The sequence below is a fragment of the Medicago truncatula genome, chromosome 4, assembly GCF_003473485.1.
Source record: "Medicago truncatula cultivar Jemalong A17 chromosome 4, MtrunA17r5.0-ANR, whole genome shotgun sequence".
In the NCBI taxonomy this organism is placed as follows: domain Eukaryota; kingdom Viridiplantae; phylum Streptophyta; class Magnoliopsida; order Fabales; family Fabaceae; genus Medicago; species Medicago truncatula.
In genome coordinates, this window is record NC_053045.1 from 1000177 (window position 1) to 1016255 (window position 16079).

Here is a 16079-nt window from a genome sequence, read left to right on the forward strand (position 1 = left end):
TTTTTATATACTGCATGTAAATAAATTAATAAATATATATGGCGCAATTAAATATCAGAATCGTTCAAGTGGCCCAGTGGTACAATAGTGAGCTTGCTTTGCCTTGGAAGTGTGTTCAACACCTAGCATCCATTATTTTTATATGTTTTGCTTTTCCTATTTTCTTCTCCCAGGATCCGTGTTTTTCTTTTCCTTTTTTCTTCTTTTCTTTCTTTAATTATTATTTTTTAGTATGTGAGGGCTTTGATTTAGACATAATTTATATGGATTTGAGGCTCATCTATTCTCAATCCTCTCTCCAATTCAGCCAAATTCTCAGCAAATTGAATTGTATATTTACAAATAAAAATATAATATTTTTTTTTCTTCATATTTTATTAGAACAGTTCTTGTTATTTTTGGTCCATACTTATCGTATAAAATAGTTAAACTCTAACAATAAATATTATAATTTTTTTTATTTGAAAGAACAAGCATGATAATTATTCTCTAAAAAAATATTATAAACCTTTTATTTTGGCTTTGTGCAAACTATGGAAAAAAATAACTTAGAAGATTGATAAATATATTCGTTTAAAGTTGTATTTTTATATTATTGATTAGAATATTGATTTTTCTGTGCTAATTACAATAAATATTAGAAAAGCAGCTTGTGAGGTGAGGATTGCCCCCACTTATAAACAAATTCTCAGGTCAACTCCTAACCGATGTGGGACTCTTAACAACTTTTTTTTATCGTTATGGATATTATTTTCAATTTAAATAGATAATTGTTATTTTAAAAAAATTTATGTTTTTATTTTTATCAGAGGCCTATCTTTATATTAGAGTCGAGCCTCCAAATATATAGGAACGACCCTGTGTATACGGTAGTTATTTTTATCTTTGGGTATTATCACCGGCCTCCTTTTAATCCCAGAGCCGAGCCTCCGAATTCTCAGGGACGGTCCTGACACCGACCATAAGATGCAGAGCAAGGAGGGAAGATTCATCGGGCTATGCATTCCAAGGCAAAGTTTTCTTCTTTCATTTCTCCGGAGCCCCGGTTTGGTTATCTTGTGAGATTGATCATATGTCCTATTGGTTGCAGCTCTGCCACTAACAGACTGATAACCGCCAGCGAACATGCCTCTTTTCAAATCAATATTTGCCATTTGGACGAGAGTGGTGTCTACACTGGTCATTTTTCCATTTTCGCCCTTTGGTTTTGTACGAACACAGGTATGTATCACTATTATTTGTTTTATTGTTTTCTTAATGTATTGCTGAATTGCATGATGGTCATTTCTCCACTACATGAGGAACTAATGCTATGGGAACTCGGTTCCCTAAAGCTTGGTTATTTTGCTTCACTGTTTTTTGCTTTCTGTTCTGTTCCTTGTCTTCATGATTATCTTTTGTAACAAAAAAAAATGTTGGCTACTTACTTAGCCAATATAAACTGTCTAATGCTCCCTTAGTTAAGTAGTAACTAGTAAACGTCGTTAACAAATTTCCAGTAACAATATTTTGGGTTCAAATTGCTGCCATAGCAACATCAAGTCATGATTTGGATAGATATTGCTGATAACCATTGCATATCCACACTCAAAAATGAAAGAAGCAACGTCAAACTCAATTGATTGTGAGTTAATACGGCCATCTTGATCTATTGGTGGAGATGGGCTGTGCAGAGACAGGATGGGGTCTACGAATATTTGATGTCCTTCGATGATTTTGTTATATGTCTTCTATAGACGTCTGTTTTATTTAGATGAATCTAGGATATTGTGATAGGATCAACAACTCAATAGATTTTGTCAGGTTTCTGGTTGTTGTTTAAATCTATATCGATGTTGGAATTTTGGTTTGATTTATATTCTGATCCCTCTCAAACTTTTTGGCACATGCTTAGATGTTTGAAAATGCACCTGTGTGATTTACTCTCCCATTGCATTTTTACCTAATATTGCTTGTTTTTCTGTTCAGGGCAATGCTGATAGACAGTGGGCTAGATAGCTTGTGGTTCTATCTGAAAACTGAAGTCAAGCAATGTTAGACGCGATGCCAATTTGTCTTGAAGGTTTACTAGTACTACTATTTGGAGATATTTCCGTCTTATGAACTTCACTAATCAAGTTTGTAAATTCTGCCACATTTGTTTTTCTTTTAATCTTAAAACTTCTTGACCGAGCTTTTATTGTTTCCTCCAATTCCATGCCAACTTTGACAAAACTCAAGAATGAGATGGTAAATGTTCTCTTCAAATTTAACAAGAGGTTTGATAAGTCATCGCAGTCTTACTCAACGACTTAAACCTTCAAAAAAAAAAAAAAAACTCCTGAAAAAATACTTTGAAATAATTCTTCAAATTGGTTTTAATCTTTGGGTTTTTGAAAGGTAAACAAAATCTGATCAATAATTGTTTTAGTCAAAAGTTGAACCAAATTCTTTCATATGATTTGTCTTTAAATAAAACTTATTAGTCTTTTGAGCCCGATCAATTAATTGTTTTGAAAAACAACAAAAATAATATGACATTTTTTTGTAGTGATAAGTGAAAACAGAAAAATTATTGACAATTGACTATAAAAATAGAAACCAAAAAAGAAATCACCCATCAATTATTCTATAATCCAGTAAAAAAAAAAAAAAATCTTAATTATTCTAGAAAAGTAAAAATAAAAATCATGCAGTATATCACTAGAAAACATAAGGATATTGTCAATATCAAATACTTTTATCCCCATTGAAAAATAGCTGATCCCCAAGTAAGACCAGCACCAAAGCCACTAGCAGCAATAATTTGTCCTTCCTTAATCTTTCCACTTCTAACTGATTCATCTAAAGCCAATGGAATGGAAGCTGCACTTGTATTACCATAATCAGCCACATTTGATATCACTTTTTCTGGAGGGAATTCTAATTTGTTTGCCACTACACCAATAATTCTTTGGTTTGCCTACATTTGTCAACAAGTAAATAGTTAATTATATTTATAAGCATGGTGTAACCAACCTTTTTCTCTAATCAAAAAGTTAATTACCAAAAAATGATTTTCACATACCTGATGGAGAAGTAACCAATCAATGCTGGATGCAGATAGACCAGCCTTTTGAAGTGCTGACTCAATTGACTTTGGCACATTCTGTATAGCAAATTTAAACACTACTTTGCCATTCATATGTATGCATGAATATGAACACTTCTTAGGAGGAAAGTCCAACTCACCCTTAATTGAGTCTGGTGCATTATTAGTCCCTTCTTCTTTATATGCTGCATTCAGATGCCTACATGAAGTAATAAAACTAAATTGTTTGTCACACAACACTTAACAATGTGCATGGATGTGTAAGAAACTACGAAGCACCGACACATATACATTGTACACGATACTTACACGTTGACACTGATAATAAATTCAAAAAATTAACTAATTTAATGTAATCACATATATCACTGAACACGCCTTCGATTAGAAATGTCGATAGTGCAAAGGTAAGGAGTACATACACATATCCATCACCATCACTATTCAAATCAAAACTAAATAAACTATCTTCCTTGCAGTTGCAAGCCTGCAATGTAATCATATATAACATCAGAACAATGCTACAAATTTATACAAAATCAGTTCCATTTAAATCTCAATGAAAATAAATCAATTTTTATTCACTATGTTAAAACCCTATTTACTATGATGAAGCTTGATTCATTACGATGAATCAGTAACTAAACTTAGTATAGTTAGGCACTTTTTTTTTTTTTTTGTCAACGCTTTGAGGAAGGTAAAGAGTTACCTGTACTAGAACAGCACCAGCAGCATCTCCAAACAGAATACATGAACTTCTGTCGGTCCAATCGACATATCTCGAAACAGCATCAGTTCCAATTACAAGAACATTTTGAAATCCTGCTCCTGCATTCATAAAATGAAAAAAAATTATTTACATGTAGGAGATATTACAACCTTAATTCAACAAAAAGTAACTGATTCATACCCCTAATGTGACTAGCAGCTGATATTAAACCCAAGATAAATCCACTACATGCAGCTGTAATGTTATAAGCTGCTGGATTTTTTTTGCAGCCGAGCTGTTTTGAAATCTGAAATTCATAATAACAATTACAGTCATGCATACAAAAAAGCATATGAACTATAGAGATGCATTAATAACAAAGAAAGAAACATTAACATAACCAATACCAACCTGAGGACCAGTGCCGAAAAGATCGTCCGAAGTAGATGAACACACCAAGATTAGGTCAACATCACCTGGATCAACTTTTGCCATCTCAAGAGCTTTCCTTGCTGCCTCTACTGATAAAGTGGTCAAGTTTTCTCCACCTGCAACCAATGAATCATAACACTGGGCTATGAGCAACTATTTGCTACATCTTTACCTAAAACCTTACAAAACATTGGATATATAGGTCGTCTCATCTATATTATTCAATATTGACATTTTCATCTAATATGGGACTTCTTACTCACATTTACTACTAGGATTGTTAAAAAATGAAAACTAAATTGAACTATTTTAGTTTAGTTTCAGTTCAAAAACAATGTAGTTTGGCTTTCTCTAAAAATAGTTCTGGTTCAGGGCCAATCATTAACGATTCGGTTCAATTTTACCAAACCATTGTAACTGTTCGGTTTTCTTTCTTGGACCGAACCATGAACAATCCTCATTATTACATACTTATGGAAACATGGATGAGATTTATAAACTATCAACACTCCATAAAAGCCAAATTCAATTCAGCTGCAACCATTCTATTAATGATGGTTACATAGCAAGTTAGAAATAAACTAACCTGAAAGAACTCGGCGTTTACGAATCCCGGTGCGAACATTTATCCATTCATCAGAAGTATCAACTATTTTTGCAAGCTCGTCATTAGTAATCTCAAGAGTTGGCACAGCTGAACCACATCCTACCAGCTTACAGCCTTGACTAACAAGTCTGCAAAGATTTGAATTACAGTTCCAAGTTATGGCACCGAGAGAAAGAGTCCAAATTCAACAAGGATGCAGGAACTATTATACAAATCATAACCATCATGGTTTGATTTTTTTTTTTTTAAATCATATAAATATTTGTCTAATATAATAATATGAAGTTGTAACGATATAAAAAAAATACAGAGAAATGGAAGGAAAGCGGGCAACAAGATGCAGTTGTGTTGCAAATAAATGCAAATGTGACCGCAATATTATTAAGGTTTTTGAGGTCTTCAAAATTGTATACCGACCACAATTTCATTTACATGCATCAATCACATTTGTCCTATACTTATCAACGATAACAATGACAATTTTACAAATTATAAGATCAAAGAAATGATGATTCGTCTCATAGGTAAATTAAACTTGAGAGCTTGATAGAGAAAAAACTCATTAGAGTTCATGTTGATTATTTGGTATAAGATGTGAGTTGTGTACATAATTTTCATGTTTATAGAACTCAATTTTTACATACAAATTGAGAAACTAACTTCTAACTACTTTCCTAAAAAAATTAATTTCTAACCACTAACTTACTCAATATTTCTGGTAACAACAACAATTTATAACCTTAGCAACCATAGTTATTTGCATTTGTAACTACTAAAGAGAGTGAAACAACTATGGAAATTAGAGACAACAAAAACCAATTTGGTCGCCATATTTGGCATCTCTATTTCTTTGCGCTAATTAATTTTTTTCTAGTAGCATGCGAACTAGGATGTAGGGTGTGTTTGATTTATTAAACAGTAAGTATTAGATAGAACAACACAAGACAAAACAATACAACACAAGACAAAACATCATAAGACAAATTTTTATGGTTTGAATAATTTTTGGTCTTATATGATTTTTGCTGGACAAAAGACTATTTTGATATTTTAAACAACTTGTACACGAGACAAAATCTAGTGAGTGCAACCATAATTTCAAAATCTAGTGTATAATATAAAATGAAAGGGTGATGATGTGAGACAATAGAGAAATTCTAAGACATACCTTGGCAAAGGAGATTGGGAATCATGGTTGTGAGCACTAAAGCATACAAGTTTTGAGGAAATGGGAGGTGATAAGAGGGTAAGATGAAGGAGTGAACTTGGTAGATACATTGACCATGGAAAAATGTTACACTAATCGCCAAAAGTAACTAACAAAACGATAAATGAAAGTAAAAATCACCAAAGTTTTATGCTAAACTATGCTTTTATAACACTAGAAATTTGCTAACCAACCAACTACATTTGTACAACTAAATTATAGCAACTACATTTGTACAACTAAATTAAGTTGCCTGATATGTAATGCAGGTACATATGCAAGCAACCTGCAACCATTATGTCATAGAACAGACGGTAAGTTTGAATAATAACTTCTATAAGCTAGGTGGGCCAATTACTATGTCATCTAAATTCATCAAAAATGGTCCACGACATAAATTATGGTAGGGAAATTGCATATATGCTTTAGATGATATGCATTCCTTCTTTCACATGGATGGATGATACATGAACCTCTCCCTTACAAATTTCTCAATCACTTTTCACTTATATTATGAAAACGTTGTTAGCATTATTAATGTGAATAATTTGTGTATAATTACCTCCACCCCATATTATAAGCCACTTTTACAATTTCACACAAATTAATAAATATAGTGAATATTTTATGAAAAAGAGAGAGTAATATAAAAAAGAGTGTTAAAGTGATATGATTCAAAAAAGAAACTAATGATTCGAATGAAATCATAAAATGACGTAATCCCTCCGTCTTTAATCATGATGTTTTGAGCACTTCACACGTATTAAAAATATAATTAATTTTGTATATAAATGAGATATTTTGAATTATTTTACAAAATTCTCCTTAATAAACGGTATGGAAAGATAAATTATAAAATTGGAAAAAGATAGAGTAATAAATAGTTAAAGGTATACTAAGAAAAATAATTTTAATGCTTCAATAGTCTCATTGTAAATTACTTATAATTTGGGATAAAATTTTCATTGAGTTTCCTTAATAAGGTTTTTAACGAGACAATTGTGTGTACATGTCTTTTCCTTGTATTTTGGTCTAGTATCCTCGTGATGTTTGCTCTCTGTTGCAATTTTTAATAACATTTTACTTTTAAGGTATTGCTTTAGGTGGTTAGGGGTACCTAGTTGGGATGTCTCCTCTCTATCTTTTACACCTCATTGATTTATACAAAAAATGTATAAATTACTCCCATCGTTCCACAATGAGTGATTAATTTAACTATTTCACACGTATTAAATGATTATTCATCATTTTTATATTAATTTATATTAGTTTTAGACTTTGTTTTAATTAGTTTTCTTAGTTATTAATTAGTTTTAGTTTCTTTATAGTAGAAATCATGATTATTTGATATCTTGATCTGTGTTGATTTTTCCATAACCAGACAATCCTCAGAGCATTTTATCTATTTTTGTGTGTTTATCAAATTTACATTAAATTTTAAAAGTGGTAAGGTGTCTACGAAGTTTTGAAAAGTCAATCATAAAAGTCATTTCAAAAGTATGCAAACTTTTAAAAAGAAAGGTGAAGACTGTCATTTTACACAGTTTAGAAGATCAGTGTTTTTGCCATTTTACGCCTAGGCGCAAAACAACTATGTTTGGGCGCAACCAAATGAGTTCAAGACTTGTTTGCTGCTACCATTTTACACTTGAATGCAAAACTGTTGCGTGATACCAAAAGCCATTTACATTGCCACATCATCTGCGCCTAGGCGCAAAACTGGTGTAAATTCACTTTTCAAATTGTCTATTTAAGCACAAACATCATATTTTGAAGGGGGTTCATAGCTTTATACATATAAATCGGTGAAAAATACTTAGGAAGGTTCCATGAAGGTGTTGTTCGACCTAGGAGGCGGGGGTTGAATCTTCTCATCCTCTGCCTTTATGTGAATTCCTTAAATCCTTCTTATTCTCTATAGTTAAGCCATGAGTGGCTAATTTCTTTATTGTTAGAGATGAAATTATTTAGATGACAACTTTTGTACTATGATTTTATTTTGATTATTGAAATTTTAATCATTTTTCTTAACTCTGTTCTTAATGCTTTTATTGCTTGGCTGTGTTTAATTTGATTTATGATTTATATTGTAAAAAGGAAGTTGAATTTATAAATGCTTTAAGATAAGAAATTCTTGCTTTATAATCTAGGAATAGATGCAAATTAACCCTTGAAACCAATTGAAAATTCTTGTTCATTCATGCTTAATTCTAATCTTAATTTCACTAAAGAATTATGAGTTATTTTAGAATTAACATTTTGTCACTAAGGAATTAAAGCAAAAATAATTTAGAGAATTAAGTAATGATGATTTAATAGTCATATTAAGTTAATAACTCAAGTCAGTCATCTAGTAAAACTCATCTCTGAAAATTTAATTGTTATAAATTTCAAACAAATTTTATTTTGCTTACTTTGCATTATTGCTATCAAACAAACGAAAATTTTTTGTTCAATTAAATTATGTAAATAATATTCGACAATATAACGTGATTCTCGAGTTCGACATTCGATCTTACCGTTTTAATTTTACTACTTATACGATTTCGTATATCAATAAAAATCACTATCATTAAACTAGTTTACAAGTGAAAAGAAAGAATAATATTTTCGCCTTGCTTATCACTATAAAAAAATAAACAAACTACTAAATTAAATTAGTGTCAATCACTTTTAAATTAGTCCTCAATAGTTTTTCAATTAACTCTTTGTTTTATGGTTTTTTTCTCATGATAAAATATATGATTGAGAAACTTTTGATGAGTAATTTGAGAGTGAATATGACCAAAAATATCTATTCCATATTCCTATCTTCTTCTATTCATCGCGTTGTGCTGAGCCAATTTGAGTGCCACACAACACAATGCTACTATCCATGGCTATGGCTATGTCATCTCTACCTCACAACCTCACCTTTCTACCTTCACATCTTTCTCCACTATCTTCTTCAATTTCTACTACTAAATCTCTTCGAAACACTTCTTTATTCAAAATCAAATGCATTAAAACTGAAAGAGAAGCTTCTTCATCAGACCCAAATCGAGGTTTCGATCCTAAATCAGGTGTATCTGTTTATAAACCTAAGTCTTATGAAGTTCTCGCCACTGATGCTGCTAATTCACTCAATTTTGCTCTTCAAGATGGAAAACTGAGAATCGAAATCGATTTCCCGTACGTTTATTATTCATTCTCTTTCTATGTAGTCAAAGATTCCTCGTATTCATGCATTAGCTTGAAGCCAGTTTATCAATATTTTAAAAGCAAATTTAAAATCGGAACCATTGGTTCTTGATTCTATGGCTTCGAGCTATTGACTATGTGAACATCTGGATTCTTTGACTGTAGTAGGTAATAAAAAATTGCTTATAATTGATTTGCTATTATTATTAAGTGAGAGCTAATACTGATTGAGAAATTAGTCGTTTGGATCTTTGTCCTACACAAAAATAGATTCTCTACCGTTGATATTTGGTGATTTTAGTGTACTTAGGGACAAAATGGAGTAATTAAAAGAGATTATTTGGATGAGAGAAAGTTACCAAAATGTAGACAATCAAAAGGTAGAGAGAATCCCTCTCCGTCCTAAACTCAACGTTCATGCTCTCGGTTTAAATATGAAAATAGTCCCTGCCAAATATCTGACATTTTGGTTTTAGTCCTGTAAAAATATTTTTTTGGTTTTAGTCCTGTAAATATAAAAAAATTGGTTTTGATCCTTGTATTTTGTTTCAGTCCTTGTAAAATTGATTCATATTGAATTTGGTCCTTGTAATATGTAGAATATTTGATTTTAGTCCCTCAAAATGAGGACTAAAATGAATATTATAGGGACCAATTTCAATATGAAATGATTTTACAAGGATTAAAACAAAATACCAAAGACCAAAACCAAATATTCTATATCTGCAGGGACTAAAACCAAAAAAATATTTTTATAGGGACTAAAACCAAAACGTCAGATATTTGCAGGGACCATTTCCATATTTAAGCCTTTAATATTATTCAATATTTATCTATGGAAAGGTAAACATGATTAACCTTCATTTTCAACATTTTTTCTTCTTTCAAATCTTTATAATTCAAGCTTAGTGTAAGTTAATATACACATAATAACAATATTTTGCTTGCGGCTTTTATGTGCTGGGATTCCATTCCTGATCTTTTTTGTTCTCGGGGTTATGTATGCAGGCCCTTGCCCAGCAACATTTCTTCATATAAGGTACTATTCTTTGCTCTGGTGACGCATGCTTTCTCAAGTGTAGTGACTTATTTGTTTCAGTTTTGGTCCTTCATTGTATATAGGTCTATGTTTTTGGAGAGAGTAATAACTAATAATTACGAAGTTCCAAAAATTAGTAGGCTGAATCATACATTTTCAAATGTATATTTGATTGATCTTGTCGCATGCCTTTGTTTCCCATGGATCTTGTCTGCATACTTTTGGTTAGCAGAATATTTCAACTGCTTTGTTATTTTAGTTGATATTTGTAGCTATGCTAATATGATGGGCTAAGTTGATTTCATTTTCATGCTTAAAGAAACTGTTCTGATTGACAGTTACTTGACGTTTTTGAAGCATGCTTGTATCTGAATACATTGCACATAATTTTCTCAAATTCCTAAATATTTCAAGGGATCTTCAGATGATTTCATCGATGCCAACATTCAACTTGTCTTAGCTGTTGTAAAAAAGCTCCAGGAGAAAAAAGAGACCAGAGCTTGCGTAGTAAGAAAATATAACTTTTTTTTTCCTTTCAATACAACTTTTATAATGTTTCTCAGAGATGTCACTACATTCGGGACTTTTTTGTAGGTATTCCCTGATAAACCAGAAAAGCTTCGAGCCTCTCAGTTGTTCAAAGCAGCTCTGGATTCAGTAATGAAAATTTTACTATGAATTTATTCTTATTTAATATGAGGCCTTTTTCAAGAAAATGTCATAAAATGATCACACTATTGGAAAATTCTAATGTATTTAAACTATGTACAATAAATGTTGGAAATTCCGCCTTAATTGCCACCTTTGGTTAGCCTTAATTGCAGCCTCCAACACCTTCATTGTGTTGGCTTTGAGGGGGTGAATTTAGTCCCACATCGGATAGATAACACTCTTGAGAAGAGTTTATAAAGAGGAGGCACTCCTCACCTTACAAGTCGGTTTTGTAAGGATGAGTTAGGCCCCAAATTTCAACATGGTATCAGAGCTTATCCTAGATCTATCTTGGGCTTCCCGCATCGTCCGGGCTGAAGCGTGAGGGAGTGTGTTGGAAATTCCGCCTTAATTGCGGTCCGCCCCTAGTCGCCTAAATTGCGACCTTTGGTTAGCCTTAATTGCAGCCTCCAACACCTTCAGGCCCCAAATTTCAACATCGTATCAGAGTCTATCCTAGATCTATCGTTGAGCTTCCCGCATCGTCCACGCTTCAGGCCCATTAGGCCGGGCTGAAGCGTGAGGGGGTGTGTTGGAAATTCGCCTTAATTGCGGTCCGCCCCTAGTCGCCTAAATTGCGACCTTTGGTTAGCCTTAATTGCAGCCTCCAACACCTTCATTGTGTTGGCTTTGAGGGGGTGGATTTAGTCCACGTCGGATAGATAGCACTCTTGAGAAGAGTTTATAAAGAGGAGGCACTCCTCACCTTACAAGCCAGTTAGGCCCCAAATTTCAACATAATTGCGACCTTTGGTTAGCCTTAATTGCAGCCTCCAACACCTTCATTGTGTTGGCTTTGAGGGGGTGGATTTAGTCCCACATCGGATAGATAACACTCTTGAGAAGAGTTTATAATGAGGAGGCACTCCTCACCTTACAAGCCGGTTTTGTAAGGATGAGTTAGACCCCAAATTTCAACAATAAAGAATGAAGATATCCTAGTCAGATTGAAGCCTTTCATATTCTAAAGTTTCATCTTTGTTTTGTTTCAAGGTTGATGGCCTTTCATATTCTATAAGCAGGTTTTGTAAGGATGAGTTAGACCCCAAATTTCAACAATAAAGAATGAAGATATCCTAGTCAGATTGAAGCCATTCATATTCTAAAGTTTCATCTTTGTTTTGTTTCAAGGTTGATGGCCTTACTATAGGCTCCTTAGATGATATCCCTGCAGGACCCGTGGCTTCATTTTTCAGATCTGTTAGAAACACCCTTGATTTTGACTTTGAAGATGAGAATGAAGGTTAGCTCTTGCGAGAAAATGGATTTTTAAGCAATAATATTTTTTTTCTTTCTTTAGTTACCATGTTTGAAACTTATGTGTTACAGTATCAAATTATTCTTGAGTCATATTGGTTAAGCTTTGTTTCTATGTAAAACACCCATGATAAAAACAATATTTTGACAATTAAATTTCTTAGAAGTGCAGGTCGTTGGCAGTCTAGTGAACCTCCATCGCTCTACATATTCATTAATTGCAGTACACGTGAACTTGGTTATATTGAGAAGTATGTGGTATGGTGCCTCTGCCATTAGAAGGTTTCATGATTTTTTATCTGTTCAGTATCAAATCTTTGATGTGCAAATGAAATCATTCTTATCTGTATTAGCTTGGTCTTTGATTCTTTGGTAGGGGTCGTTTATTTTTTGTCCATTGGTGATAAATAATGTGCAATAATACATGACTTGAGTTCTTTCATTTGTTTTTTGGTCAGCATGCAAAATTCTGCAATTTGTTGAGTTTAGCTTCTATGTCTGTTGTTACAACCCACTCTTAGCTCCTGATCAGTGTATAAACTAATACTCATTTAATACTAATTTATACTGTGAAACCCAAGGATAGAATCATACTAAGAACACTTAAGTAACAAATCAGGGAGCTACTGAAAAGTTGATAGATAGGGTTGCCCCTATATGTCTAACTCCAAAATGACAAACACTCACCATTACCAATAGCACAATATAAACCAAAAGAAAGAAAAATCCCCATCTCTACAGCTGCATTATACTGAAGACAACAAAGATCACCAATTGACCACACCGCTTGATCCCTATCCCAATAACTGCATTAAATAGTTAATTTCATTTGTCCCTTTTAGTAGCAAGGTCTAAAATGGTTAAACTTGATGTAGGCTATGGTTTTGACTTTTGGATAGCTAATCAGTTTATTTGATTGAACACGATTAATTATGTGCACTGGCATCGCCTAGTTATTTAATTTGATGTATATATCTTCTAATACTACGACTTTGCAGGAAAAATTTGCTCCATCAACCCCAACACTTTTATTTAATCTTGAGCTAGATACACTGCGGTATATGTTGTACTCTTTTTTGTTTATTGAAACTTTCTTGCATGCCCAAGTCCTTAACTACTTCGGACACTTATGTTTGACAAATATTAAATACTGAATTTGCAGTGCTGATTTAGGCCTTCTAGGCTTCCCACCCAAAGATTTGCAATACCGCTTTCTTTCTCAATTCACTCCAGTATTCTACATTCGGATCAGAGATTATTCAAAGGTACCCCCTTCTTTATTGAATAGTCCCTAGATATTTATCATTATCTGTGTAAAAAATAATATTTTCTCAAATAATAGGCATTGACTGTACTTTTACTGTTTTCTAGACAATTGCAGTAGCACCTTATATTGTCAATTACAGTGGAGCTGTGTTCCGCCAATACCCTGGTACAGCTGTATATTTATATGCTATATGTACATACATACATGCATGTATGCGTGCAACACACTCTTATCAAATGTTTTCTACTTAGTAATTGTGATACATGATATATAAATTTTTTTTTTTTTTTAACAAGATATATAAATCAAATATTAACGTTATTAAAAACTAAAGCGAAACTAAAATACAATGCTGAGAAAAGTTGTGTTAAAATAAAGGCGATATTAGTACTAATGCTTCTTACCAGTTATTTAATATTAGAGCAATGCTAGCAACACACATCTTTCAACACACTCTTTGATTGGTTAAAATTCACATGAGTCCCACCAAATCATGTGGGTCCCATGTGAATTCTAACAAATCAAAGAGAGTTTGTTGGAAAGTGTGTGTTAAGATGTGTGTTGCTAGCATTTCTCTTAATATTAACACCAAATCTTGCAAGGAAGGACATATTTTCAGTATATGAAACACCAATAGGTTATTTTCTATAAAAGAAATGTTCCAATACTTTGACGACAAATTACTACCCACTCTTCAATGAATGCTTCAATTTCAGTTGCAATATTGCAATGTGAATAAGTATATAGTTTTTGAAGTTTATAGTCCCACATCGGTTATATTTGTTTGATGACCCAACATGAGGTGTTATTAAGAAGGTAGAAGCAACATAGAAACTTGCCTTAAACTAAGGAGTAAGGAAAACAAAGCGAACTGGTGGGAGCCGGTCGTAGCATCTAACAACATGATGCAATTATTTTTGGAGGGGTGATAGGCTGGCCATGTGTTGACGCTGCTTACTTTTGCAGAACTCACACATGCAGGCCTCCCTTACCCAAACCCCAATTTCAGTTTCAATTTTTTTATTTTATTATCGTTCTTTGATTCTATATCATTCTTTATTTTTTTTTTACTCAAACATTTAATTAGTAATGGAAATTGGAATATGGCCATGTTTCCTCTATTTTTCGTTTGACGTGGCTAAATTCCTTTGACTTGAACCAAATCACGAATAATCAAAATCTGGCCTTGTCGTCCTTACCCTAGTGCATATTACATGATAACTTAAAGCAAGATATTTGTATCACCAGGGAAAAAAAGCAAGGGCATTGATGTCAAGTTGTCAATAAGAAAAAGGGAGGATATCAATATTCATTTCTGTAATGGATCTGGAAAAGCGTATTTAACCAGCAGTTAACACCTGATAGCTAGTTTATATTTGATTCTTATTGTATGACTAATATGCTTTTATTTGCCAATTATATGAATGATGCACTGATTTTTTTTTCATAAATTGTTCAGGTCCCTGGCAGGTGATGCTTAAGCAAGCTGATGGTTCTTATGCGTGTGTAGCAGAAAGTGCAACTCGCTTCACCCTTGGTGAAGTAAGTTCATGAACTTCACCTTATTTTCTTACTAACTGTGAATAATTGCATGAACCTTATCTATTATCTATTATCTATTGGCTTGTCTAGGCCAAAGAAGAACTGTTGAGGGTCCTTGGACTTCAAGAAGAAGTGGGAAGCTCTCTAGAATTTCTACGAAGAGGCTATAGGGTATTCTTGTTTATTTAATCAGCTTGTGTTGCTTTTATGCATGCTTGTGTCCTTTTTGCTATGGTTGAATAATTATTTTTATTGTTTTTTTCCCTCTTTATGTAAAATTTACATTTTCTACACTGCATCTTTATAATGTTATTGGGTTTATGTAATGCTATTCCCAGTTATATTCCTTAATGTACATTAATACCTACCTTCTTAAAATATTTATACATGTGAATCGAGCCAAAATCATAATCATAATCGCAAAGTTTGTAGGCATTAGGCCGAGTGAAATTTTGTTATAGTGGGTTATTATGGGATCATAAATCATTTTGGTCATGTCTACTCTCTAGTCCAGTTTTAAATCTGATACCAACATCTTGTGATATTGCAGTCAAGCACATGGTGGGAAGAAGATTCTGAATTGGAAGTATCTTCTGCATGGCGGACCTGAGTAGAACACTGCTAGAGGAGGTTCTGTGTTTTATTGTCCATCCACAGCAATGGTCATCGAATGCTCGCATGCAGAGAAAGAAGGCGTTGCTTACATAGTTTATTTTTCTTTTAAGTGATTTGATGTAATACTTTTGCCAAAGGAATACGAGGACCAAGCAAACTCAACTGTTGTAACTATGTCAATTGTAACTTATATAATATTGTAAAAAAATAAAAAAAATATTGTAACTTCTATGATGCCTTAGGCTGTCTTGAATTGCAAGATATCAGTTGAGTTACACAAAACATGTATGATTATAATGATAACAATTCAACAGTAAAATGTTCAAACTCCATTAGCTCTGCCCTATGCACAGTATAATGAGCCTTTTGTACTTTCTGTACATTGTTTATCAGCAAGTATTTTGAAAATTTTACACAAATCATGACAGCTGTTACTAGCAAAC

At 32.8% G+C, this 16079-nt stretch overlaps 2 protein-coding genes and 1 non-coding gene across 4 annotated transcripts; 2 read left to right on the forward strand and 1 right to left on the reverse strand.

Annotated features, from left to right (window-relative positions):
- Positions 1 to 2574: 2574 nt before the first annotated feature.
- Positions 2575 to 6266, reverse strand: LOC11423734 (3-oxoacyl-[acyl-carrier-protein] synthase III, chloroplastic). Of its 2 annotated transcripts, XR_005645670.1 has the most exons (9): positions 5987 to 6266; positions 4798 to 4946; positions 4191 to 4327; positions 3981 to 4086; positions 3780 to 3898; positions 3493 to 3557; positions 3211 to 3269; positions 3047 to 3127; positions 2801 to 2941 (listed from the first exon to the last, which is right to left on the reverse strand). XR_005645670.1 is itself a non-coding variant. In XM_003604210.3 (8 exons), exons 1-8 carry the CDS (start codon positions 6094 to 6096, stop codon positions 2720 to 2722), a joined length of 1131 nt encoding a protein of 376 aa, XP_003604258.1. In that variant the 5' UTR covers positions 6097 to 6266; the 3' UTR covers positions 2575 to 2719. The 2 variants fall into 2 exon arrangements, 1 of the variants encoding a protein (XP_003604258.1); XM_003604210.3 differs by having other exon boundaries at positions 2575 to 2941; positions 3047 to 3269.
- Positions 6267 to 8821: 2555 nt separating this feature from the next.
- Positions 8822 to 15990, forward strand: LOC11423735 (protein LOW PSII ACCUMULATION 3, chloroplastic). The gene is made up of 12 exons (XM_039833177.1): positions 8822 to 9196; positions 10214 to 10244; positions 10659 to 10751; positions 10839 to 10901; positions 12087 to 12198; positions 12385 to 12470; positions 13211 to 13269; positions 13375 to 13477; positions 13584 to 13644; positions 14939 to 15021; positions 15112 to 15192; positions 15572 to 15990. The coding sequence occupies exons 1-12, from the start codon at positions 8889 to 8891 to the stop codon at positions 15629 to 15631; spliced, it is 1140 nt and encodes a 379-aa protein (XP_039689111.1). The 5' UTR covers positions 8822 to 8888; the 3' UTR covers positions 15632 to 15990.
- LOC112421445 (U12 minor spliceosomal RNA) lies at positions 14315 to 14473 on the forward strand. The gene has a single exon (XR_003011773.1). It is a non-coding gene; the product is annotated as a U12 minor spliceosomal RNA (small nuclear RNA).
- Positions 15991 to 16079: the final 89 nt, after the last annotated feature.